The 26201-nt window shown below is 59.9% G+C and overlaps 3 protein-coding genes and 1 long non-coding RNA gene across 5 annotated transcripts; 3 read left to right on the top strand and 1 right to left on the bottom strand.

Moving 5' to 3' along the window:
• The first annotated feature begins 1505 nt into the window (after positions 1–1505).
• KLC2 (kinesin light chain 2) lies at positions 1506–11308 on the top strand. Of its 2 annotated transcripts, none has more exons than XM_008146926.2 (16): positions 1506–1557; positions 2368–2606; positions 4947–5177; positions 5307–5376; positions 5994–6216; positions 6861–6948; positions 7084–7185; positions 7270–7443; positions 7572–7671; positions 8257–8306; positions 8424–8491; positions 9141–9249; positions 9327–9485; positions 9557–9681; positions 9908–9965; positions 10311–11308. In XM_008146926.2, exons 2-16 carry the CDS (start codon positions 2379–2381, stop codon positions 10392–10394), a joined length of 1869 nt encoding a protein of 622 aa, XP_008145148.2. In that variant the 5' UTR covers positions 1506–1557; positions 2368–2378; the 3' UTR covers positions 10395–11308. The 2 variants fall into 2 exon arrangements, with proteins under 2 accessions (XP_008145148.2, XP_008145147.2); XM_008146925.3 differs by lacking the exon at positions 1506–1557 and adding an exon at positions 1610–1710.
• LOC129151055 (uncharacterized) lies at positions 3093–12866 on the bottom strand. The gene is made up of 2 exons (XR_008557855.1): positions 12622–12866; positions 3093–4556 (listed from the first exon to the last, which is right to left on the bottom strand). It is a non-coding gene; the product is annotated as an uncharacterized LOC129151055 (long non-coding RNA).
• RAB1B (RAB1B, member RAS oncogene family) lies at positions 12133–19180 on the top strand. The gene is made up of 6 exons (XM_008146923.3): positions 12133–12241; positions 13908–13980; positions 14252–14347; positions 14460–14555; positions 17551–17682; positions 17763–19180. The coding sequence occupies exons 1-6, from the start codon at positions 12228–12230 to the stop codon at positions 17955–17957; spliced, it is 606 nt and encodes a 201-aa protein (XP_008145145.3). The 5' UTR covers positions 12133–12227; the 3' UTR covers positions 17958–19180.
• A 974-nt stretch (positions 19181–20154) lies between these two features.
• CNIH2 (cornichon family AMPA receptor auxiliary protein 2) lies at positions 20155–25868 on the top strand. The gene is made up of 6 exons (XM_008146922.3): positions 20155–20235; positions 23911–23979; positions 24409–24456; positions 24698–24810; positions 24913–25056; positions 25252–25868. The coding sequence occupies exons 1-6, from the start codon at positions 20155–20157 to the stop codon at positions 25277–25279; spliced, it is 483 nt and encodes a 160-aa protein (XP_008145144.1). The 3' UTR covers positions 25280–25868.
• Positions 25869–26201: the final 333 nt, after the last annotated feature.

Below are 26201 nucleotides of genomic sequence, written 5' to 3'. Positions count from 1 at the left end.
GGCCTGAGCACCACATTGTAAGCAGTGTCTGGACAGAAACGCTAAACTACACTCAGAAAAGAGAATTCAGGGTGAGAAGGGGCAGGAATGGGTGAAGCGACAGGGATTGTCAGCCAAGAGAAGAACATCGCTGTCTCCAAATACCTTCATTGGCAAAAGAGAGCAGACTGTTCTTCCAGAAGAAAGAGCTTCGGTGTGGTGTGGGGAGCGCGGCAGGAAGGCACAGCGATGGCTATCTAAGGAAAGACTCTTTAACCTTTAGAGAAGTCTCCCCGCAGGAGGTAGTGAGCTCCCTGCCACAGGACGTACCGTACTTAAGCTAGGGGCACTGGGCCAGGTCTGTGTCAGAGATGACGCCAAGGCGATTCTCGCACCCACAGGCTGCTGAAGCTGGTGGAATCTGAGTCTGAGCCCACCCCGACTTGAGCAACACCCAGATCCCTGGTACTAACATCAGGCCTTGCGTTGCAGGTTTTGTCCGGGGGGGTTTGCTGCTGTCACCCACTAATGGCATCGACCTAGGGCAGTGCCAGGGTAGCCACCAATCCAGGGCTGCAGAGCACCAGACCCAAACCTGGGTCTGGCAGGGGCCTGCCAAGGCCAACAGGTGCACCCTTCTGCCCTTTTTAAAAACCAACACTTAGTGAGTGCTGCTATGTGGCTGGCCAGGGGCTACTCTGGGAGTGAACACGACAGGCAGGGCTACATTCTAGGCAGGAGACAGGAAGCCGACAAGAAACATGCGAGGAGGGACAAATGCTATAGAGAGAATTAAATGGGTGCACGGGGTGGGCTGGAGGGCTGCTCTATATGGGGGGCAGCAGGGAGGGAATCAAGGAAGGGCTCGCTGAAGAGGTGATATTTCATCTGAGCCCCGAATGACATCATGGCCTTGTCTTGTTCATCCGGTCAGCAGCATCTGTTGTGTTCACCACAGGCCATGAGTCTTCGGTTTGGCAGATGCCCGGCTGCCCTTTGCCACGCTTTTCTCCCTTACGGCCAGAGCCTCCGCCTCCCCCACGCCCACGAAGCAGCCCTAAGTTGTAGTGAATCTGCGGGGCAAGGAGCCGCTCCGAAGGAGTTGGGTGGGGGCGCAGCAGGTGAGCCTGAGGGGGGTCCGATCTGAGAGATGCGGGTGACAGCAGTGCCCACCTCATCGGGTCTGTGCGAGCATTCGGGGAGTTAACCCACTTAAGGCACCAAAGCATCTGACACAGCGATCAGAAAGCGGCAACTCCCTCAGTAAATGCCAATAGATGTCCATTCTCGCTGAGGGCTCCGGGTCTCCCTGTGCCTCAGTTTCTCTCGCCGTCCTCTCGGGCCGCGGTGTTGGGTGGTAGAGGCTCACAGTCTCCCGAGCCTCCAGGCTCCAGCGGCTAACAGAAGAGGAAGCCGAGGCCGCGGGTGCGTGGAGGCGGCTCCCGGGACCCCGCGCCCGGGCCAGCCCCCGCCCCGCCCCGCCCGGTGGCCCCGCCCCGGCCCGGAGCAGGCCCGGCTCGCGCTCCTTTAAGGCGGCCGGCGGGCGGAGAGCGTGTTTCGCCCCCTCCGACGCCTGAGGTAGCGGCTTCACCTTTAAGGCGGCGCGGAGACTGTTGGGAAGGGCGGCGGGATGGAGGCGGTGGGACCCGTTCACGGCGGCCGGTCCAAGTGAAACGGGGCGGGAGCCGGAGCCGGAGTCGGAGCGGGAGCCGGCCCGAGCGCGAGGCGCAGGTCCGCGAGGGCCGGGAGACCGGGCTCTGGGCCGGCCCGGGGCAGGGTCGTCTCGGGCCCACCCTCGTGGAGGGGGCGCGGCCTGGGGGTCGGGGGCGGGAGCTGGGCCTCCTCGGGAGGGGCGTCCGCCGAGTCGCGCCGGCCTATGGGGAGGGTCGTCGTGGGCGGGGCCTGGGGTGACGGGGACCCCGGGATCTCGGCTTCAGGGGAAGGGTCTCCCAGGGCCGGCCTGACGGGAGGAGGGTCTCTGTGGCCGGCCTGCCTGTCGGGGATGGGGCTGGCACTCCCGGAGGGGCCGGGGTCTCCCGCATGGGAGTGAGACCCCACGATCCCCGTAGGACCCTCCTCCGACGCGCCCTGCCCTGGCTGAGAGATTCCCCCGAGGAAGCCCCGAGACTGGGCCGCCTACGCCGGCCAGAGCCGGTGGTCTGGGCCGAATCTGGGTCCAGCCTCACCGGTCTCACCGCATTGCGTCTCCCGGGCCCAGACGAGCCGAGCGCGCCCCCTGTAGGCCCAGCGCAGGCGCGGTGGGCACTGCCGGCCAGGGCAGCGGGGCGCCCCGGGGACCCAGGCGCCCGGGGACGGAGGTGTTTACCTAACCCGGGGCTGCGGGCGCTGTGGCCCGGCACCCGCCTGCCCGCCCCCTCGCCTTCACAGGCGGCAAGGCCATGGCCACGATGGTGCTTCCGCGAGAGGAGAAGCTGAGCCAGGATGAGATCGTGCTGGGCACCAAAGCCGTCATCCAGGGGCTGGAGACCCTACGCGGGGAGCATCGCGCCCTTCTCGCTCCCTTGGTCGCTCCTGAAGCCGGCGAGGCTGAGCCCGGCTCCCAGGAACGCTGTGTCCTCCTGCGCCGCTCCCTGGAAGCCATCGAGCTGGGACTGGGGGAGGCCCAGGTAGGCCTGTCTGGAGTGCTGAGGGGGGAGGTGACCGGAGGGAGGGCTGGAGGTTCCGGAGGGATTCTGGCTATGTAGGAACAGAATCAGAGCAGGACACCATCTGTCCCCTGGAGCTCCATGCAAGGACCCCAGTAAATACCCGCTGAATAAATGAATGGGCTTTGGAGACTCCAGCGGGCCTTCCCCAAGAGAAGCCTGACCGCCATCCATCAGCCCCCACGTAGAACCCTGTTCCTAGTTTCTCTGCTAGGTAGCAAAGACTGAATGGCATAGGAAAACAAAAAGGAAATCCTTACCCACCCACCCATTCATTCTTTTATTTACTCATTAACAGGTAAGTTTTCAAATACCTACTGTGTGCCAGGCAAGATGTTAGGTGCCAGGGATACAGACTAGATTCCTGCTCTAGTCCATTTGGAAGACAGGAACACACATACATTTGTTACATGTTGTGATAAATCCTCCAAAGAAAAGAACAAAGTCTTGTAATAGCTTTAAATGGGAAGTCTTATCTATTAGTCAAGACTTCTGAGGAATGACATTTAAACCAAGACCTGAAGGAAGAAATGGACTAGTCTCCAGAAAAGGGAGGAGGGGGAGGCTGCATGTGCAAAGGCCCTGAGGTAGGAAAAATCTTGCAATGGGAGGCTTGAGAAAAGACCTGTGTGACTGGAGCTTCATGGGGAAGGAGAGAGGGACAGACACCAGGCCTACGGGGAAGGCAGGGCCAGATCATGCTGTGCCTTACTCGCTTGGGTTTCAGTCTCAGGAAATTGGGAAGCCTTTGGAGGGCTTTAAGCAGTCAAGGGACACAGTATGACTTAGGTTTTAAAGTCTCCGTGGGAAAAGGTATGGAGAATGAACTATAGCGGGTCAAGGATGGAGGGAGGTAGGAGGTAGTTAGGCAACCGCTGTTGGAATTCAAATGAGAAATGGTGGCTTGGACTAAAGGGGTGGCCATGAGGGTGGAGAGAAGGGGGCCAGTTGTAGATGTTCAGGAGGTAGGTCCAGGAGGACTTGGGAATGGTGTGAGGGAGAGAGGGGGGAACAGGGTAACTCCCTGGTTCGTGTTGGAGCAAATTAAGGGGATGAGAGAGCCCACATGATTAGAGTTCTGTTTTGGCCCTCTTAATTTGGGCTGCTAGGACAAGGTGCAGATGGAGAAGGAGTTAGGCTCTGGGGGAAAGAGTCTTGGCCCCCTCGAATCTTGGCTGAGACACTGGCTGGCTCTGTGAATCCTGAGCAGGTGGTACTCTCTTGGTTTCCTTGTCTTTAAAATAGGGATCATGCCATCTGCTGTATACACTGCCAGGCTGTTTAGGGAGTTTTTTAAAAAGCTAGTGGTTGTGAAAACACTTGTCATTTAGGCATTTGCTAATCAACTAGAAAGGGCAGGGTCTGAGACTGCCTGGCCCTCTGGAAGGGCAATAGTTGGCTGCCAGGTACAGAGATGAACACATAGGGTCTCTCCCCCCCCCCCCCCCCCCAGTGTGTGCAGGCACTGGCACAGATGGGCAACAGGATGCTGGGGGGGCGGGGAGGTGCCCTGCTTTCCTGGGCCTGGGGGCAGAAGAGAGAAGTTTCACTGCAGAAATGCCTCTGAAAGTGAATGATGGAAAAAAAGGTGGAGCATATGCAAGGCCCCAAGGCAGGAGGAGCCTGAAGCTCCGGAAAGGAATCATGGAGGTTGGGCGAGGGGTAGGGCTAAGAGGAGGCTTCTGGGTCTCCTCACCTGCCCTGTGGTTCGCAGACCATCTGCTGGTATAAGTACCCCATCCCTCCCTGGGAGCCGCAGAAGGGCAGGGTCTAGCCTTGGCAGAAGTCAGGATGGGGTCTTCCAGTCATCTATCAAGGTTCTTTGGGAAAGTGTTCCAGTCATCTATCCAGGTTCCTGGGGCAGGAGGCAGTGGTATAGTGGCTGTGGCTGCAGCGGCTTGAGTACAACCCCTAAGAGAGACAAAGAAGAAAATGGCTAGCTCGGGGAAAGCACAGCACCCCAACTCGCCCTGTTCACCATCAGCCAATGAGTGGGAGCTGGACCATCAATGCAGAGGACTAGCTGGAGGCCCAGGAAAAAAAGGGATGGACTTTCTTAGAGTCCAGCAAAGACAGACTAGGAGCCAGGACTTCTGACCCTAGAGGGAAGGAGTTGGGGATCCCCAAGACTCCTGGGTTCAGTCTTGGACTATGGTCTATTTGGGGCCTTGGGAGAAAACGCCCTTGATGAGAGGAGAACTTCAAGTCGCTCAGCCCAGCAGCTCAGCCCTTCCCTGGGCCCCAGGAGGCCCCGGCTGTGGGTGGTCGGGGCTCTGACCCACATCCCGCTGGCTGCCACAGGTGATCCTGGCACTGTCGAGCCACCTGGGGGCCGTAGAGTCAGAGAAGCAGAAGCTGCGGGCTCAGGTGCGGCGCCTGGTGCAGGAGAACCAGTGGCTGCGAGAGGAGCTGGCGGGGACGCAGCAGAAGCTGCAGCGCAGCGAGCAGGCTGTGGCCCAGCTCGAGGAGGAGAAGCAGCACTTGCTGTTCATGAGCCAGATCCGAAAGCTGGATGAGGACACCTCCCCCAACGTGAGTCCTGCCGCAGCCACCGCAAGGCCAGCGGGCAGAGGGCCTGGGCAGGAAGGGCAGCACAGAGCACAGCTCCCACCAGCCGCTGACACCTGGGCTACCCTGATCTCACCCTGTCTTCCTGCCCAGGAGGAGAAGGGGGAGGTCCCCAAAGACTCTCTGGATGACCTATTCCCCAACGAGGAGGAGCAGAGCTCAGGTGCGGAGGGGCAGCTGGTTTTGGGGGTGGGGGTAGAAAGGGCTGAACAGATTCTTGGTCCTTGGGACTCAGAGATCACCAGAAACAGGGATCAAGTGGTTGCCATTTGATTTCTGATCAGCACATCCCAGCATGTTAGAGCTTAACTGACAGGTGTTCCTTGTTTCCCTACCACCTCCCCCCACCCCAAGCTCTATGTGGAGCTGGTACCACAGTCCGGCCTGGGTTCAAGTCCTGCTGTGCCACTCGTTGCTCTGTGACCACTGGTAGAGTTGTTTCCTCGCAGCGTCCTCTGAGGGTTCAAGGAGGGTTCGAGTGCAGTGGGAGCCCTGGGCCAGTGCTCGCCTAGCTTAGTGCCCTGTGCACCTCAGACCTCCTTCAGCAGCTGAGGAGCCTGAGGCTCCAAGGGCAGGTAGTTTGCGAGGACACAGCTTGAAATACTGGAACCGGGACATTACCCACTCTTTCTGGGGGTGATTCTATAGATGAAGAAATTGAGGCAAAATAGTAACTTGCCTAGGGCCACATGTCAGGTGAGTTAGAGGCATGGTTGGCATGTACCAGTCCAGCTGAGGGGGCACTTAGGTACATCTGAGTTTCTACCCTTGGCCTTGCAGCCCCCAGCCCTGGAGGAGGGGATGTGGCTGCCCAGCATGGGGGCTATGAAATCCCGGCACGGCTCCGTACCCTGCACAACCTGGTGATCCAGTATGCCTCCCAGGGCCGCTATGAGGTGGCCGTGCCCCTCTGCAAGCAGGCCCTCGAAGACCTGGAGAAAACGTCCGGCCATGACCACCCTGACGTGGCCACCATGCTGAACATCCTGGCGCTGGTCTACCGGTGAGGCTCCTCGGGCCACGGCACCGTGGGAGTGCCTGTGCGTTTCCCGGAGGCTCCCTCCCTGGGTCACAAGCACTCGGTGCCTGCCGTGGGCCAGGACTTGGGCTTCTCCAGGCACTGGGGCGGCAGAGAGGAGCTGTGCCAAGGGGGCTGAGCCCACAGGGTACCTGGGCCTGCATGGGCCTGGGCTGTAGATGTGAGTAAGCCTCAGGCTAGTGGAGGAGAAAGGTTTGGAAATAACCAGGGAGGGGGCCGGCACAGCTTCTCGAGGCACCGTGGCTAGAGTAGGGTCTTCGGTAAAAAGTGAATCTTCCCAGAACACAAGAGGATTGGAAAGGTTTCCCAGCAGGAAGAGCAGAAGGAGCGAGGGCACTGGAGAAGACAGAACCATGTGCGTTGGGCATGAGGCAGAGGGGGTGGGGTCTGGGTGAGCCTGCTCCCTACCCCAGCACTGTATGCCCTGGGGAGTTGTGAGTGAATTACCAAAGCCCCTGAGCTCCTGGAGGATGGGCTGACCAGCTTTCCCATGCTCTGGGTCATAATCATGTCCGCTCAGTAAAGACAGGAGCGAGCAAGGGCTCTCAGACCACTAAGGGCAGGGCCCAGGCTGGAGGACAATCTCACCATACTTCCACCTGCCCCAGGGACCAGAACAAGTACAAAGAGGCTGCTCACCTGCTCAATGATGCCCTGGCCATTCGTGAGAAGACACTGGGCAAGGACCACCCAGCTGTGAGTGAGGGGGGTGGAGGTTGGGGCTGCTGCTGCTCTCTGCAGCTCCCAGGTCTTAGAACCCTTGGCCAGCAGGGCCCTGGGTCACACAGCCTCCATTTATTCTCCAACCCCTTTCCCCCTCTCCCCCCACAGGTGGCTGCAACATTAAACAACCTGGCAGTTCTGTACGGCAAGCGGGGCAAGTACAAGGAGGCTGAGCCTCTGTGCAAGCGGGCACTGGAGATCCGGGAGAAGGTGGGAGCAGGCAGGGCTGGGCAGGCCAGGCAGGGGGCCTAGGCCAGCTCTGAGCCTAGCCACTGGCTTCTGCTCCCATCCCAGGTCCTGGGCAAATTTCATCCAGATGTGGCCAAGCAGCTGAGCAACCTGGCACTGCTCTGCCAGAACCAGGGCAAAGCTGAGGAGGTAGAATACTACTACCGGCGGGCACTGGAAATCTACGCCACACGCCTCGGGCCTGATGATCCCAACGTGGCCAAGACCAAGAACAACCTGGTACCCTGGGCCGGGAGGAGCTGCGGCAGGGAGGGAGGGAGGGAGGGAGGGAGAGGGCTGAGGGAGGAAGGGAAGGAAAAGGCTCAGGTCCCTGCATCCTGCTTTTCCTCTGGCCCCTGCCTCTGCAGGCCTCCTGCTACCTGAAGCAGGGCAAGTACCAGGATGCAGAGACCCTGTACAAGGAGATCCTCACCCGTGCTCACGAGAAGGAGTTTGGCTCTGTCAATGGTGAGTCCATGACTGCCATGTGCCCCCAGCTCACATAGCACAGGCTCATTCTACCATCAACATCCACAGCAGCCAGGCAGGCAGGCCCTCATGCCTGCGGTGTCATGTGCACATGTGAGCATGTACACACACCTCCTGGGCCCTGTCTGTGCCATGCACACCTTTTGTATACCCCATGCCCTTGGCCCAGAGTCCTTCCCCTTTCTCTCCTGGGCAACTTGTGCTCACCATGGAGGCCCAGCCCAAATGTCTCCCTCTCTGGGAAGCTACCTTCTGGCCCCTGGTGGTCAATCATTTCCTGCTCTGGGTCCTTCAGCCTGGCCCATCATTCAGGCTCAGTTGTGGGCCCAAGGTGTTTAAGGGTCTGCTCCCCCACGCCCCTCAAGGACAAGCCTATGCCACAGTCATCTGTTTCAGAGGAGGGTCACTAATGTTTTAGGTCTGATTCTTGTTTGTTCATTCAACAAGCCCAACCTTGATTCTTCCTGGCTACCCCCTCCCCCTCCCCAGACCCCAGTTCTATGTCAGCCCAAACAGCAGAGGCCCATATGGGAGGCTGGTGACAGCCCCCTTTCTTCTCCCCAGGGGACAACAAGCCCATCTGGATGCACGCAGAGGAACGGGAGGAGACCAAGGTAGCAAGCACTGCGGGACAGGGCTGGAGTGGGTGTCCAGGGAAGGAAGATGAAGTTGGGGGGGTGTAGAGGGGAGGGCCTTCTCCTCCCACCACCCCTGACCATTCTTTCCCCCAGGATAAGCGCCGGGATAGCACTGCCTATGGGGAATATGGCAGCTGGTACAAGGCCTGTAAAGTGGACAGGTGAGGACGACAGGGCAGGGCTGGTGGTAGAGCAGGTAGCAGGGGAACAGTATTCGGGTGAGGGCTGTGGCCGGCTGCACAGTTCATACTGCTTACCCCTTCCCTATCAGCTTCTCTTTCAAGGCCAGGCTCACAGGCCACCCCAAAATGGCTTTCTGTACTGGGAAAGCTTAATTATCTCATTCGTGGGTCTCCCAGCTTTTCTTTTTCTTTTTTCACATTTTTATTTATTGATTTTTAGAGAGAGGAAGGGAAAGACAGAAACAGAAACATCAATCTGTTGTTTCACTTATTATGCATTCATTGGTCGGTTCTTGTATGTGCCCTGACCAAGGATCAAATCAACACCTTGGTGTATCAGGATGATGCTCTAACCAACTGAGCTACTCAGCCAGGGTTTGAGTCTCCCAGCTTCAATTCTTACTGGCAATATCCCACTTAGGTCCCTGGGGCCAGGTCCCAAGCCCTGGGGTGATTCCAAGACAGGAGAGTGCAGATGGGCCTCCTATCACAGGGCTTGACACCTAGGAGGGGTAAGATGCTGGTTGGCCGGCTGGTTCCTTAGAGCCCAGTATGGGCTGGATGCCAGGATAGGCCCTGGTTCCTGGGGAACACAGAATTTGAGACTGTCCCGCTGTCCTGTCCACAGCCCCACAGTCAACACCACCCTGCGCAGCTTGGGGGCCCTGTACCGGCGCCAGGGCAAGCTAGAAGCTGCACACACACTGGAGGACTGTGCCAGCCGCAGCCGCAAGCAGGTGGGCGACAGACCTGAGGACTGGGCAGGGACCTACTTGGCCCTGTTTTCCACCTAATGTGCCCTCCACTTCCTTAGGGCCTGGACCCTGCGAGCCAGACCAAGGTGGTGGAACTGCTGAAAGATGGCAGTGGTGGGCGGGGAGACCGCCGTGGCAGCCGAGATGTGGCCGGCGGTGCTGGGGCTCGGTCTGAGTCTGACATTGAGGAGGCAGGGCCTGCAGCCGAGTGGAGCGGGGTGAGTCTAGGGGTTGAGGTGGGCAGGAGGCTGTGTAGCCAGCATGACAGACAAGCCTGTCCACACCACAGGATGGCAGTGGCTCCTTGCGGCGCAGCGGCTCCTTTGGGAAGCTCCGAGATGCTCTGAGGCGCAGCAGTGAAATGCTGGTGAAGAAGCTGCAGGGGGGTGGCCCCCAGGAGCCCCCAAACCCCAGGTCAGCCTCTGCCCTGATAAGTTGACCACGCAGGGTGAGCTTTAAGGACCCACCCAACAACCCAAATGAGCTCCTGACTCAGGGTGAGCTCCCTCATCTCTCAAGCTCCACTACCCACCAAATCTGGGCCTCTCCCATCAGCCTCCCTCCCCAACCCCACCCCGATCCCCTTTCCCACCTTTCCCAGTTCCACCATGGGCACATCCTGGCCTTCCTTTCCCCTCAGGATGAAGCGGGCCAGTTCTCTCAACTTCCTCAACAAGAGTGTGGAAGAGCCAGCCCAGGTATGGTGGGTGGAGGCCCAGGCCCCAGGGCTGGAGGCCTGCATGCCCTATGTACCTAATGAGCTTCTCAAGCATGTCTTCATCCGGCAACATTACTGTCTGTCTCTGGCTTTGGGCTGGACATTGGGGAGACAAATTAGGGAAACCCAGCCCCTGCTTGGGTGGACATGCAAGTGGCCAGTACCAACACTGTCACTGTGGAGGTGGACAGGGGTGTCAGAGTACCAGGATGGGGCATGGGTGGGGCTCAGGGATTCTGGCTGGTCAGGCCCCTTCCCCTTCTGGCCAGGGAAGCACAGACTGGCAGCAGCACAAGGTTGAGCCACATGCCCCCTCTGCCCACAGCCTGGAGGCACAGGCCTCTCTGACAGCCGCGCCCTCAGCTCCAGCTCCATGGACCTCTCCCGACGAAGCTCCCTGGTGGGCTAATCCTGAAGGGGCAGCCAGTTGCCACAGCCTGCACCCGGCACTGCCCTCACCCCCAGCCCTGCGCATGGGCCTGCTGCTTGTCTTGCCTGACTCTCCCAAGGACCCCTGTCTTTTCTGTTCAATCTCAGGGTAACCTCCTCCCTTGTCATCTCAGCCTGAGCCCTGGAGGCTGGGCCTGCCCGGCTCCAGCTCTACCCCTTATTTATTCCCAGCAGGGCCCCTGTCCCTAGGTTCAGAGCCAGTGAAAGAGGCTGGCTGGGGTCTTCCAGGTAGAGACTCAGTGGCCTGCCATCCCCACCCCGGAGTCAAGAACACTAAGTAACTGCCCTCCAGTCAGCACCCTGCCCTGCCTCCCCCCCCCCCGTCCCTGCCCCTCCTCGGCCGTTGCTTCTGTATATAGAGAAATAAGTTATTGGCCGCGCCCCTCTCCTCAGTCTACCGTACTGCCTGGGCCTCCCCTCACCCTGCCCTTCTCTAGTGGTACCGCCCAGGCCTTAATCACTCCCATTCCACGCGGTGGTATCTCCCAGGCTCCACAACACATCTGGGGATCTCCCCAAAAGGTTCCCTGGGCCTTGTCGCGCTCCTCCCGGACTCTGAGGGGTGTGGACTCTGAGGGATGCATCCTGCCCTGCCATCGCTCCATGCCCCAGGATGGAGAGTCCTCCCCTTACCAGCCCCCTCAACGCCGGGCCCTGCCCTGCATCCCGGCCTTATGCACTGTCCCTCCCGCCCGACCCCACCCAGGCACTGCCTGTCGAGCCATCCAGCCACGCCTTCTCCCACGCCTGCAGCTTCTCTCGAGGGACAGTGATGTCCCTGCTATGGCAGGAGGGGCTGATCCAGTTGTGGGGTGAGGTGGTCGTTCTCTATTTTCAAATGTTGCTGTAGAAATAAAGATGGTTTGAATCTGAGCCGGGCTTGTTTTGGGGCTGAAGTCCAGGGCTCCCAGGGTCTAGGTTGGGGTTGGGGTCGGGGTCGGGAAAGGCTGCGAATGAAGAGTGTGTGTGTGTGTGTGTGTGTGTGTGTGTGTGTGTGTGTGTGTCGCTCACGTCCCGTGTGTGTGTGTGTGTGTGTGCGCGCGTGCGCGTGTGTGTGTGTGTGCGTGCGCGCGCGCGCGCGCGTGTGTGTGTGTGTGTGTGTGTGTGTGTGTGTGTGTGTCGCTCACGTCCCGTTCCTCCAACTGGAGCCCAGATATTCTCCTTTCCCATAATTGGGGGTCCCAAGGGTCAAGATCTAACAGTTTTCATCTTTGAGGTTCTAGAGAATTTTGGCCTTTGATTGAGCTCTGCCCCTTAGTAAGCTGTTAGACCTTGAGCGAATTACTGAAATTCGATTTTTCCATCTATAAAATGTGGATGAGGACACCTTCCCCCGGGGCCTGTGGCTGAGTTAGGAACGCCAGTAAACGAAGGACCCTGGAGAAATGAACTTTTACTGATACTCCGGGAGGCGGGAGGATAGGGATAACTGCCTCTGTCAGATGTGTCAACCCCAGCCTTAAATAGAGCTTCCAACTCCAGAACACCATAAGGCTCCCAAGTGCTGTCCAAAAGCCCAGGTATGTCTAGAGAGTGAACTACAAGCCCCAGAAGGCAATGCGCAGTGATGAGCTAGAAGGCTCGGGCTCCCCGGTTTACGCCTGCGCTGTGGGCTATGTTGGACAACGTAAGGAGACTACAAGTCCCGAGAAGCAACGCAGCGAGGTCCCAGTCAGGAATGTTTGCGGCTGCGCGTCGCGGGCGGGGCCTCTGGGGCGGAGCGGCCACCATCTTGGAACAGGAGGCGGAGCAGAGCCGACTGGGAGCGACCGAGCGGGCCGCCGCTGCCGCCATGAACCCCGAATAGTGAGTGAGCCCCGCCTGCGCCGTCCGGCGTAGCCTCGATCCCGAGTACGGGGCTGTGCGCTTACCGGGTTGACCGGCCCGGGTCAGGACTGTGCGGCCCCCACATCCGGGTCCCTCTTCCGCTGACCCCCCCCCCCACATCCGGGTCCTGCCCCTCCCCCGGGGCCCCCAGGACCCTGGCTCCACACCCCTAGTTCTTGCACCCGGGGCCCAGAGACTGCGACCCCGAGGGACGCTACTTGGAGCCCGAGGGACTGACCCTAACAGGCCTTATAGGTCAGGTGACCCGCAGCCCTGGCCTCTCCAGGCCTCAGTTTCCCCATCTGGTTAAAAGTGGCGATTTGGGTGCTGACAATGGCCTCAGCGTTAAGGTCTCTCACCAGATGGTTCCCGGTCTCGGTCCAGACTCCTGCCCTTTAGGTCGGGCCGTAAATCCGTCTGCTCTTCCCATTCTCCCGGAATCTGGTTCCTGGGGCTGGCCCAGGGGCTGGGTAGACGCGGGAGGCCCCGAGACCCCGAGGCGCCGCTCGGGGTAGCTCTCCCGCAGGTCCTCCCGTCGCAGGTCCTGCCCCAGTCTGGGCCCAGCTGCCCTGCCGCTCCCGGTCCCTTCCTGCCCTCTCCTCTCCCTGGCGCAGCCCCAGTGTCCCGTCACACCCCTTCCCTGGGCTGTCACTGCTGATGTTTAGATGAGTGTGGCAGTTGCTTCTCCCCTTCCAGTGAGATTCTCTTTTCCTCAAACTCTCCTTCTTGGTCACTCCCCCTAGGGGTAGGTGGCCCACATCTCTGTCCCAGACTTCTCATGGACAGTTTTCCTGAAGTGTCAGTTCTCTTCTCCCCGCGCTGCCACTTCCTTTTTCTCCTCCAGATCCAGGCCTCGGGTTTCCTCGGGGAAGGGTGGCTCTGAGCTGGATCGCAAGGGGGTTAGAGAAGGGAACTGACAGGCTCTCACAGAGACTTCGGGGTCTGAACCTGGTTTCCAGTCTTCAAGTTAACTGCTGTGTAACTCAGGGCAAGCCACTTCCCTTCTCCGAACTCTGGTTTCCTCATTTATTGGGAATAACAACAACCCACTGCACTGAACTGTTGCGAGGCTTAAATGCAAGGGTGCATTTGAAATTCTTAGCACTGGGTCAGGCACAAGTAGGAACGCAATACATCTTAACTGCTGACTGTTGTTATTGCCACCTCTTCTTAGAGGCCTCACAGCGTGCTCTTTACACAGTTACTCACTCAACAAGCTCTAGGCTGGGCCCTGGCTTCCACTTCTGGGGCCTCCCCTGCCAAGACAGGTACCCCACAGGGCAGTCCAGGCAGGTCCCCTAGATAGTCCCTACTGGGCTCCAGACCAGGGAGCCTGTCAGGAATCAGGGTAGGGTACCCAGTTCTGTCACCTGACCTTTTGTGATCCTCAGCAAGTCATGTCCCTCTCTGTACCTCAGTTTCCTTCTCTGTAAAGTGGGAATTCATACTCATGCCTTTGGGCCAGCTGTGTTATGGGGGGTGGTCAGCTCTCCCCCTCCTGGGACTTGTGGGAGGGTCTTGTGAACACCTTAGTACTCTAAACTGAGGCATGCCTCCGTCTGGGAGAATGCTGTAACTGTGGCTCCAGGATGATGGCGGGTGGGCTCCCTACCTACCTTCACACCTTCCCATCCTTTCTCTCTAGTGACTACCTGTTTAAGCTGCTTTTGATTGGTGACTCGGGCGTGGGCAAGTCATGCCTGCTCCTTCGGTTTGCTGTGAGTAAGAAGTCTCCCATACCGTCCTTCTGGGTTTCTGGCTAGTGGCTGGAGGGAGAATGGGCAACCCAGAGCACAGTAGTTACAAGACCTGGGGATCAAGGATGAAGTTGCAGGACCTGCCAGCAACATAGCTGACTGAACAAGGGCACATGGCTGGCAAGTTGGATGCAATTAGGAGCTTTGCTGGGGCGGGAAACTTGAGGGAGGTTTTCTCGTTAGGCCTCCGGCCTGTCCACTCAGGACATTTCACTGGCCCCTGATCTTCCAGGATGACACATACACAGAGAGCTACATCAGCACCATCGGGGTGGACTTCAAGATCCGAACCATTGAGCTGGATGGCAAAACCATCAAACTGCAGATCGTGAGTGTCGCTCTTCCCACGGTCCCTGGTGCCGAGGCATCCGCCATGGGAGATAGGGGCTCTGGGCATGGCGCCCGGGGCTGACCTGCCCTTCTCTCCTCCTCTCTTGTAGTGGGACACGGCTGGTCAGGAGCGGTTCCGGACCATCACTTCCAGCTACTACCGGGGAGCTCATGGCATCATTGTGGTGTATGACGTCACCGACCAGGTACCCTTGGGCTCACCTTCCCCTGCTTTGCTTTCTCAGCCTCAGACCTTTGACTCTGGCTTCTTTTTACTCTCCCATCCTCTTCCTGATGTGGCCTGGGAAGGAGACTGGACCCGGACCATTTCACCAAGAGGGAAACAGAGCAGAAACAGATCCTCAGAGGCCCTGCTGCAGGGTCTTAACCGAGCCAGGCCTCGCCCCTCCCCGACAGACTTGCCACCTTATTTTGGACCATCTGGGCACCTGTGTTTTGAGGGAGTTGAGTCAGTTGCTTGGTTGCTGTGCTGGGCCCATGGCGTCCCGTGTAAAGACACTGGAGAAGCCAATGGAGAGCTTTAGACAAGGAAGCGAGGGGCCTGCACTCTGGGCCCAGTGTGGGCAGAGGTCTGGGAGCCCTGCGCCTGTTGTGGCAGCATGAGGCGTGTGTCTTTGGCAGCAATATGTTAACTAGAAGCAGTCACGGCATACCTCATAGTTGACAGAGCCTGTCAGTCTTGGGTGCTCATAGCACTCTGGAGGTCTGCATTGTGTTCCCATTTCACAGGTGAGGTGGTCAGAGCGGAGAGGAGACTTGCTCAGTCCTGCAGCTGGTCACGTGGCAGAGACAGAAAGCCTAGTCTGCTGATTCTACTTTGTTCTTTCTACCAAACCTCGTTGCTTAGTGGGGACCAGGCTCTGGGGACATGGAGATGCTTACATCAGCTCCGGGCCAGAAGGAGTCCCTCTCTTAGGGCAGCGGGGCTCTCCGGCTCACCAGGGACCCGTGGTGGTGCCTCCTGGACAAGCTGCGGGTGAACTGTGCTCCACTCACACAAAGGTCACCACGGACCTCTAACTGCCAAATCCTGTGACCTCGTTTCAGTTCTCGCCCAGATCGACCTCTCGTGGCTTTTCACTCTGTCCTCTCCTAACTCCAGCTCTCCCAGCTCCTGCTGCGCTAGATGATCTTCTCAGTGGCTTTTCACTGCTTCACCCTGCACTGACCTCCATACCCGTATGTGGTGCTTCCTGACACTGCCCCACGCCGCCTCCTGACTCCCTGCACGGTTTGGCCCGCTTAGTGGTTTGGCTTCTGTCTTATGTTCTGGGATCCTGTGTCTAAGTAGCTCTCACTGTAGATCTCCTTGTCCGGCATTCCGCTGGTACTTGGTGTCTGTGTCCTGATCTTCCCAGTATTACCCAGTGAACTATGTGGTGGGTCCCGTTTCCTGGGGAAGAGACACGCCTGGAGAGGTGTTAAGTAACTTGCCCATGGTTTCGCAGCCCAGAAAGGCAGAGCCGGTGTTTGAATCCAGGGTTCTTTGCTTCCGAGCACCCTCTCCTGCTCCTGGACAGCCTCTCGTGAGCTCCACGCCATCTGCGGAACTCGGCGTGTCCACACTGGCCTCGCCATCTCTCCCTGAACCAGCTCTTGCATCCCTCTTTGCCTGGCCAGAAAGCTCTTCCCTCCCCCATCCAGACAGTCTGAGGCCCTCTCTGCCCTCCCCCATCCCCTCTCAAATCTGGCTCCTCATAATAATAGCAGTGATGGGATAATAGCAGCTCCTTCTAATTAGGCACTTGTTATGAGAAGGCCTGCGTTCATTATCCCATGCTCACAGCCCCACTGGGAGGTACTGCTTTATAGAGGAGAGGAAACTGAGGCTCAGGCCAGGTGACATGTCTGGGGTCACACAGTCAACGGCAAAGCCAGGGCTTCACCCAGGATAGTCTGCCTGGGTCCTGTGCTCCTCCCTGCCCCACTCCCTGGTCAGGGCACAGCTTCTCTTCCCTGTTGGTCTCCATCTTCTTGCCGCTCTGATCTGGCCTCTACACTCCTGCCAGGACTGTCTTCCCAGAACACAGGTGTGTTCCTGCCACTCCCTCCCTAAGAAAACCCCCCACTGGCTCCTGACTGTCTCAGACGCAGCCAGGTTGAGCTCCTCTAGGTGCTAGCCTGCTCCTCGCCCTCTCCTTCCCTGCTTAGGGCCTGTGTCCCAGCCACATGCAGCTTCTCCCCACTCCAGAGGCACCATGCCCCTCGCACTCTGTGACCTAGCGAATGCCGTCTACTCCCCTTGCACCGTTCCCCACCCCTCACTCGCTTTCTCACAAGGCCAGCTCGTCCCTTCAGGTGTGGGTCAGCTGAGCCTCCGCAGGCAGTAATAGTCCTGGAGCTCCCGCTCCCCTGTCCCTGCAGCGCTCGGCACCCTGTCACGCCACCGTGTGTGTCCTGGTCTAGTCCTTCCTTTCCCGAGTGCTTTAGGGCAGGGTCCAGGTATCATTCCTTCTTTATCCCCAGTGCTCAGCATAGGGCCCAGCCTGGGACATGGCAGGGGGTGTAAGTTTGAACCCTGGGACATGGCAGGGGGGTGTAAGTTTGAACCCTGGTGATATCTGTCATCTCTGGCTCCTCAGAAAGGAAAGTGGCATTGGCTCCAGCACAACCCTAAAAGTTCCGTCCTTTCCCGCGTGCCGGTTGGGGGTGGGGAATGGCAAAGTCCCAGAGAGCCGAGTGAGGAGGCTCTTGGTGCCAGAGGTAGGATGAATGTTAGACTCTGTTCCCAGAATACCTGTCTCCCTCTTAGGCCAGGGTCTCCGCTGCAAGGACCCTTCACCTGCCACGGGCTCCAAGACTTCACCCTTAAAGGGACTATAAGGCACTGCGAGAACTTGGTGATCCTTGCTGACCTGTTCCTCTGGATTTCTGTCTCTTCCTGGCCTCTCTCCTGATGCCATTTGCTCCCCAACCTTTTTGTGTATCGGAGGGAGAGCAGCTGCAGGCCCTTGGGCCCACACTGTTAGGTGTTGGGGCCGTCGGCAGACAGCTGGGGCCGGGCTGGGGCTGGCTTTTGGAGTCTCAGACAGAGGAGGGCACTTCCTGTGGGTCCCTTGAGTCCAGGGCTCCTGCTCTCTCAGGAGTCCAGGGCCGCCCCTTCCCCTCAAAGCCCCTGTTCTCCATGTCTAGAGGGGTGGGAGTGGGGAGCAAAGTAACTTTTGGCCCCGGCTGCCCTAGGAGTCCTATGCCAACGTGAAGCAGTGGCTACAGGAGATCGACCGCTATGCCAGCGAGAATGTCAACAAGCTCCTGGTGGGCAACAAGAGTGACCTCACCACCAAGAAGGTGGTGGACAACACCACAGCCAAGGTGAGCGGCCGGGGCCAGGCCTCCGGGGGGCGGGGCGACTGCCTCTCACGCCCGCTTCTCCTCTTCTCTCCCCTGGTCAGGAGTTTGCAGACTCTCTGGGCATCCCCTTCCTGGAGACGAGTGCCAAGAATGCCACCAACGTTGAGCAGGCGTTCATGACCATGGCTGCTGAAATAAAAAAGCGGATGGGGCCTGGGGCTGCCACCGGGGGTGAGCGACCCAACCTCAAGATCGACAGCACCCCTGTGAAGCCAGCTGGTGGCGGCTGTTGCTAGAAGGGGCACGGGGGTGGGACAGGAGGGGCACCTTCTCCAGATGATGCTCCTGGAGGGGGCAGGAGGTGCCTCCCTCTCCTGGGGTATTTGAGTCTGTGGCTTTGGGGTGTCCTTGGCTCCTCATCTCCCTCTGGCCCATCTGCCTGCCACCCTGAGCCTCGGTTCTACCCGGGCCCCCGAGGGAGGACACCCAGGACCTGGGGCTGGGGCGGGGGCGGGCCTTGCTCTGCGGCGGCCTCTAGGTGACTAAAAGATCCCCCACCGTTCACTTTTCTTTGGGATGAGGGCCCCTCTGTCTGTCTCCCTCCCCGGGCCCCCTGTATGCTGCAGTGGGTTTCTCTCCTTATTCTTCTTTTCTCCCCTGCCCGACCCTTCCCCACAAACTGAGGGCCTCCCTGGCCTCTACTGCCCCAGGCTGAAGTCAGTGCCCAGGGTCAGAAATGGGACCGGGGGACCAGGACCTGGGATCCAGGGTCCTAGGTCGGACCTCAGGATGGGCATGGGGGTTACAGGGGTCAACAGCCCCCCCTTTCGCCACCTCCCTACTGCTCCTCCCACCCCTCCCACACTCACAGCTCCAGCCGTCCAGCTACAGTGAGGTCTGAGCCCATCTAGTGCAGGTGGGCGGGCAGCCGAGCTGGGCCTGTGTCTTGTGCCCAGAGGGAGCCTGCTCTTGCCACCCCCTGCCCTGCCAGAGCCAGGCCCATGTGCTGCCTGCCCACCGTGCCCCTTTGTCCTCGAGGCAGGCGGAGGTGGAAGGCGCACCGTGCCAGAGGCTGGGCACCAGCCTTAACCCTCACTCTGCCGGCACCTCCTCCCTCCCTTCCTTGGAGCCTACGAGGGCAGATCCTCGTCCTCTGTTGCTACTTCTCTGGGGAATATGGGTGCAACCCAGGGTTGGGGGCCTCTCTTCTCACCCCCTCCCACCCAGGATCCTAGCCCCTGGCCCTCTGGCACAGCTTCTTCCTGCAAAAAACAAACCTTTGGTCTCTACCTGACAAGCCATGTCCCTTGTGCTGTCTCTCGCCTGTCCCACCTGTGCCCTGCCTTCCAGCTTGTATTTAAGTCCCTGGGTCGCCCCTTAGGGTGCCCCCCTCTCCCAGGTTCCCCTCTGGTGTCATGTCAGGCATTTTGCAAGGAAAAGCCACTTGGGGGAAAGACAGAAAGGACAAAAAAATAAATTTCCACTGGCCCTCGGGTGAGCCGAGGGTTTTTGCAAGGAAGTTGCGGTGGCTGTGTGTGGTCTGTGGTGGGAGCCGCCTTGAGGTGGGGGTTGGAACTGGAGCCCTGGGCTTGGTGGGCTGCACCCGGGGCTGGGCTTGGGCTGTATCCCAGGGCTGCTGTCCAAAGTCCTTGACCCACTTCCTGAAGCCTGGAGAGCTGCGGCTTGTGCTTGTGGTCTGGCCCCCTGGGGCCCAGCACGATTCCAACAGGGAAGGAGGCAGGCCATCGGCAGCCAGGTGAATGCCAACACCCGCTCAGCACCCAACCAGGGTGTGAAGTTGGGCAATAGCCGGGGACCCCAGGCATCGTGCCCCCCTGGGCCTGGGCCTGGCCCGCATCTCTCCAGCCCTCTGGTTCTGCCCCCGCTCTGGCTTCACTGGATTCAAGCCCGGTGTTTCTGCCCCCGGACGGGGACGGGACGAGTGCTTCCCACCTGAGCCCTCACTCAGCGCTGCCTCTGGCCGGAGGGTGAGAGCGGCGTGGGTGCTGGTCCGAGTGAACCTAGTCTGAGGGGCTTGTAGTCTGACCCCGTGGCAGGTGGAGGGGCGGATGTGCCAGAGATGGGCGTCCCTGCCTACGTGTCGCCGAGGTTGGGCGGGTGCTGGCACTCGGGCCAGGTCGCACTGGCGGCTGGGCTCACGAAGACCCGGCCCCGCCCGAGGCCGCTGGCACGGCGGCCCCGCCCCCGGCTCCGCCCCGCCGGCTTCGCGGGCTGGAGAGAGGGAGCCGCGGGCGAGGGATCGCAGGATGAGCGATCGGGGCCCGGGCAGTCGGCAGCGGACGCGCCGCCCGAGCCCACCGGCCCGCGCCCCGCGGCCCCGCGGCCCCGGCCCCGGCCACGCCGCCAGCGTCCCCCGACCCCGAGCCCGAGCCCTGCGGGCCATGCCCGGCCGGCCCTAAGCGCGGGCCGGGGGGCGTCCCCTTGCGCCCGGGCCCCGCGCTGGCGCCCCCCGGGCCGCCCGGCGCGGGGGCCATGGCGTTCACCTTCGCCGCGTTCTGCTACATGCTCACCCTGGTGCTGTGCGCCTCCCTCATCTTCTTTGTCATCTGGCACGTAAGGCCCGGCTGGGGCTGGGGGCGGGGTGGGGCAAGGGGCGCCCGGAGCGGGAGGGCACCCGAGGATGGATGGTCTCAGGGCCCAGGGAAACTTGGGGATTCCTCTCTGCTCCCCCACCGGCCGGCTTCTGAGGCCCCATTAGTACCCTGTGGTCGGCTTCCCTTCCCAGGGAGGCCCCTTCCTCCGCCGCCCCCGCCCCGCCGCGGTGGGTTTGTCAGTCGTCCCTGACTCCCTTCCCCTGCCCCAAGCAGCCTTGGAGTGTGGGGTGGAATTCTGGGGTTCTTGCTTCTTTCTGCCCCCACCACCATCACCATCCAGTTGCCCCCGTTTCCGTCGGTCTGCTTGCTCCCCCCCCCCTCACCCCCCTTGTGGGTTTTTCCAGCCTGAGTGATGGAGCCGGTTGCTATGGCAACTGCATCTGTTTACAGGACCCACAGATCGCAGAGCCCATTAACCCTTTTCCTTCCCATCCCCCTCCTGACCCAGCAGCGATTGCCTCTGAGCAGCCCCAGAGACCTGCCCCCCCCACCCAGCTCACCTTGGGTTTCCCTTCCCCTCCTTTCCCACCACGTCTCCTCCCCACTTTCCAGCTTCCCTCCTCTGCCTGCCCCCGCGTTCCCCTTTGTCTGCTGTTCCCTGTGGTTTGTCTCTCACTGTGGCCTGGCCTCACACCTGGCCTTTGAGAATCTCCATTTCTCATTTCTTCGTCCTGACCGCCTTGCCTTAGAGAGGTCCCCTCTCCCCCGTTCTCTCTCGGCCCTCCTGGTGGTGCGCCTGCCTGGCTCCCTTCCTCACCACAGAACCATCAACCAGCCTTTCAGCTCATTGTTTGGGGCCTTTAGCTCCCCCCGCCCCCCTTCGCTGCCCTCCCTCCTCCTCTGTCCCTCCTCAGCCCCCATCACACAGCCAACCCATCTCGCCCTGGCCCACTCAACTCTGCTGGCACTTCCAGCACACACCTCCCTGATTTTTTTCCTCTGTGGGGTTACCCTTTCCCCCTCAAGTCCTTCCCTGTCCCCCTTCCTTCCTTCTCACTTCTTCCGCATTGTCTCACCTGCCTCTTTCCTGGTCTCCCCACTTCCTTTCTCCTTCCTTTTCCTGGGATTTGCTGCCTGCCTGCTCCGTGGTCCTCCCCAGCTCTGACCAGTCTCCCTTCACCATCCCCTGCTGCCCCCGCTGCCTATCTCTTTTCTATCAGGACTCCATGGACTCAGACTGTCTCTCCTGTGTAAGGAGTGAGCTCCCTTAGGCACCTTCACACACACACACACACACACACACACACACACACACACACACACACCCCATCTCCAGCCCTCTCTCTCCCTGGCTTTGTCTTTCTCTCTGGGCCTCTCAGTTGCTTTTTCCTTTCCCTCCCCCTTTCTCTGTTCTCTTCCCCTCTCTCCATCCACCCCCGCCCCCATCTTGCTCTCTCTGAGTTCCCTATTTCATCTGGGCCTTGGACAGAGCAGGAGGGCTGGGGTCCTGAGGACAGAAGGGATTGAGCCTGGGAACTCAGAGCGAACCAGCTCCTGGGAGAAAGGCTCCTCGAATTCAAGAAGCCCCTTTTTGGGCCCCTCCCTACCCAGAGGCCTCCCACAGTCCCTATGGGGGGGGGGGTCCCTGTCCTTAGGGGGTCCTCAGAGAAGTCATCCATCCAACTAACTTGTGTCCATGCTTCCTGAGAACCAGCTCTGGGTGGCTTTGGGAAAGTCAAGGATGAATAAGACTCATGCTTTGCCCTTGTGGGGTCCCCAAGCTGGGAGAAAGGCCCAAGCTGTCTCAACAGACATTTACTGAGCACCTACTGCATGTCAGGCGCCGTGCTGGCTCAACGATCTCGCTGGGTGACCTTAGCAGAGATCCCTCATTCTGAGTTTGTTTCTTCGTCGGTGAAATGGGCTTGTGGTGTGTACGTTACAGTGCCCAGAGCAGGGCCTGCTCAGGGGGTGGGGTGGGGACAGGAGGTGTGGTCCTAGATCCAAATTGGTAAGAATTAGAACCTTTCAGGGCAGGACCCCAGATCCCACCCCACAGCCTGAGCCCAAGCCCATTGGTTTCTAGGCAACCCTGATGGTGAGTGACGCGTGTCAGCTGTCACCGTGGGGGATTGTTTGTTCCAGGGGGCTGAGTCAGCGCCAGGCAGCCTGGGGGGTAGGAGGCGAGACACCCGCCTCCTGCTGATGGTACCCGCTCTGGGGCAGGCAGACGCACCCTTCCACTCGCTGTGGACCCTGTTGCCGTGCCTGGCAGGCGGGTGGCTGCCCAGAGTCAGTAGGGAGTTGGGGGTGCTGCTCCAGATGGAGAACAGGAAGCCCGTGTTCTCTCCCTCCCGGCGTCTGGGGTCTGGGCTGCTAGGGCCCGGTGGGCCTGCTGTCTCATCTTAGGCTGCTGCTGAGGGGAGGGAACCCCAGAAGGCTCCTCTGCCAGACCTCCTCCCGTGCCAGTTCTCCCGAGGTCTGTCCCATCATCCCCTCAAACACCTGCTCCCCCAGGTTCCCCATCCCAGTGAGGATACTGCCCCTCCAGGTGCCCTAACACACAAAGGCACCTTGGGCCCCTCTGCCTCGGCGCCGATGCTCTTCAAGCTCTCTGGAGCCTGGTTTCTAAACAGCCCTGGAACCCACCCACCTCTCCTTCCCACTGCACTCCCTTCACTCAGATCCCCTCATTGGTCTGTCCCGAATATGGTAAGGTGGTTACGGATTTTACTCTAGAGTCTGAGTTAGAATCCTGGCTTGCCACTAACTAGCTGTGTGGTCTTGGACTAGTCACTTCTCTGTCTGTTTCCTCGTTTGCAAAATGGAAATAATACCTACATCATCAGGTTGTTGCAAGCATTAAATGGGTTCACAAACAAAGCCTGCTGGCATCGAGTAAGCATGATGTACATCCTGGCTGAAACTGTTAGCCGGTTTGTAATTCCTGCTCCATCAATTCTACGTCGACTCGGCGCCCCCACTCTGCTGCATCACACCCCTCCAGTGGCTCCCCATTCCTTGTTTGTTCAAGTCCAACATCGGTCCAGCCTCACGGAGCACCCATGGCTGACTGCTGACCTCTCCAGCCCATCTTTCACCATTTTCTTCTTTCTTCCCACTCACCTCACAACTTCATTCTAGCCCCATAGAATCTGCAACTTCCAGAATATTCTTTCAGCCCTTTGCCTTTGAACCTGCTGTTCCTGCTGCTCAGACTGCCCTCCCCCAACCCCATTTGTTCACCAGACAAACACCGGAGTCCAGCCGGAACCCTGCATCACCCCGACACTGGGTCAGGCACCCACTTCAGGTTCTCCCTGTGCCCTGCAGCCCTGATCACCCTGGAATGCAGTCCCAGTCTCCCAAGCCTGGGGTTCCACTAGGGCAGGAGCTGTGTCCCAGGCCTCGGGGACCCCAGTGCTTGGCACAGGGCTCGGCAGAGAAGATACCATCTCAGGGTGTTTTGGATGGAAACATCGTGGACATGGCCTGTATTGGGCATCACTAGGGTTCCATTCCAGACTTGTTTGACCTTGGGCCGGCCCCTGCCCTTCCCTGAGCCTGTTTCCCCACCTTTGCAGCAAGCTCCATCTGGTCTGGCCCCCATGTATGAATTACTGTCCCACAGAAGGACGGGTGGGGGGCCATACGCTGCTGCTCCAACCCTGACAGGCACACACCCCTCCCCCAGATCATAGCCTTTGATGAGCTTCGGACCGACTTTAAGAACCCCATCGACCAGGGGAACCCAGCGCGGGCAGTAAGTGATACATGTGCTGTGCCGAGGTGTGTCCGTCCGTCTGTCTTTCCATCTGTTGTGGGCTGAGTGGGGTGGCGGACGGGAAGACGGGGGTGTCTGTGCGGAGGGAGGAGGCCCGGTGGCTTTGCCCCTCCTTCTGTCTGTCCCCACCCCAGGTGAGAACACCTGGCGCGGGCTCAGGGCTCGGGTTCCTCCTGGTGGGGCAGCCGTTGCCAAGCTCTGCGCCGTTGCCGTGGTGATGCGGGTGAAAGTCCCTCCATGGTGACGGTTGCCATGGGGATGGTGTGGCTGCTTTCCTGCCGAGACTGCTCTGGTGCCCCCTGGCGGCCACAGGCAGGGCGGTGCGGGAGCCCGGGAGGGTGGCGGGTGCCTCCAATACCTGCTCCTCCACCTCCGCCGTCCCCATCACGGCTTTTTCCTCCCCTACAGCGCGAGCGTTTAAAAAACATCGAACGCATCTGCTGCCTCCTGAGGAAGGTCAGTGTCCGGGTTGGAGGCCGGAGGCTCCTAGCCCAGCTCAGCCCCTTTCTGTGACCTTCCTCCTCCGGAGCCTGTTTGGTCTGCTCTGCTACCTGGGAGGGAACGGGAGGCTAGAGGCCCTTGTAGTTCCCAGAGATCATGGCGGGTGGGCAGTTTCCAAATCCCAGCTCCCTCCATGCCCTTGAAGCTTGGGTTTGTCCTGGCACCAGGCCACTGACCTCTCACCTTCACTCCCCAGCTGGTGGTCCCAGAGTATTCCATCCACGGCCTCTTCTGTCTGATGTTTCTGTGTGCAGCCGAGTGGGTGACCCTGGGCCTCAACATCCCCCTCCTCTTCTACCACCTCTGGAGGTGAGGGAAGCAGCTGCCTCAGGGAGGGTGAGAGGGGGGAGCAGGGGCAGGATGGGGGTGGGAGCCTGGATGGTGGGCACTCAGGTCCCTCCCTCGCCCCAGGTACTTCCACCGCCCTGCGGATGGCTCTGAGGTCATGTATGATGCAGTCTCCATCATGAATGCCGACATCCTCAACTACTGCCAGAAGGAGTCCTGGTGCAAACTCGCCTTCTACCTGCTCTCCTTCTTCTATTATCTGTACAGGTGAGGCCCTGCCCACCGCAGTCAGAAGTCAGGGAAGGGATGCTCCAGGCACCATGCCTTCAATCCCAGGAATGGTGGGGCTCCTAGTTCCTGCCCTTTGCCCTTGAGGACTGAGAGCAAGCCAGGGTGTGGCAGGGCGGGCAGCCGGTAGCTGGGCCTGCTCAGGTCTCCGCTTACTGCCTCGTCTTCCCACAGTATGGTTTATACGCTGGTGAGTTTCTAAGGGGGAAGCCGGCCAGGGAGCGAGCCCAGAACGGACCGGACGCCTGTGCACCCCCAGCCCTGCTCCCCGGCCGCAGTGGCCTCAGCCCTGAGGAGGGAAGGGGCACTGGTGCCCCCGGCCTCCTCTCCACCCCCCAAACTGCTGCTGCGGGGACCTCCCGCCTTCAGAGCCCACTCCCCTTGGACTAGGGCTGGGCAGAGCTCTAAATAGGGGCAGGAGCTCCTCCAGCCTGTGGGCATGGCGGTCAGTCCTGGAAGGGCGGAACCTCCGGCCTTGTCCAAGTTTGGGAAGGACTTGGGGCCCTGCCAAGGGGCAGGGCTTGACCCTGGAAGTTTTGGGCCCCCCCCCTCAACCCCACCCTGAGGCTCCCCCTGCAGGTGGGGGGGTACCCACACCCAGAATGAGCAGGCTCAGCAGGGGGGCAGTCCCACTCCTAGTCTGCCCTCTCCCCTTCCCCAGGCTCTCTCTTCAAGCTCCTTCCTGTCCCCATTTGCCCAGCCCAGCCCACCCTGTCTCTTGGACCCATTTTCTATGTTGCCTGGAGGAGTCCGGCACCCCCTCCCCGGCCATTTGTGACAAAATATGAATAAACTACTGCAAACACCTGGGCCCCAGTTCTGCTCCTGGAAGGCTCGAAGAGCTGGGGGAAAGGGACTACAGAAGGGACATCCATGAGCTACACCCTCAGCACAGCTAGGCTTGCGTACCAGCCCACAGACCCTCTGGGGTCCCCCTCAGATGGACCAGAGGCCTTCGAGGTCTCCCTGGCACGGCCCCCTTCCATCATCACATTCCCAGGCATAAACAGCGGCTCCTAATGAAACCCTTCCACTGCCTTACAGGAAGTATCAAGGCCGCTGACCCAGGGAGCCCTCCCTGGGGTCCCCCTTCTTCCAGACAGTCCCAAACCTGTTCCCCTGGA

Source organism: Eptesicus fuscus, chromosome 13 (genome assembly GCF_027574615.1).
Source record: "Eptesicus fuscus isolate TK198812 chromosome 13, DD_ASM_mEF_20220401, whole genome shotgun sequence".
In the NCBI taxonomy this organism is placed as follows: domain Eukaryota; kingdom Metazoa; phylum Chordata; class Mammalia; order Chiroptera; family Vespertilionidae; genus Eptesicus; species Eptesicus fuscus.
This window is presented reverse-complemented; position numbering and strand designations above follow the sequence as displayed.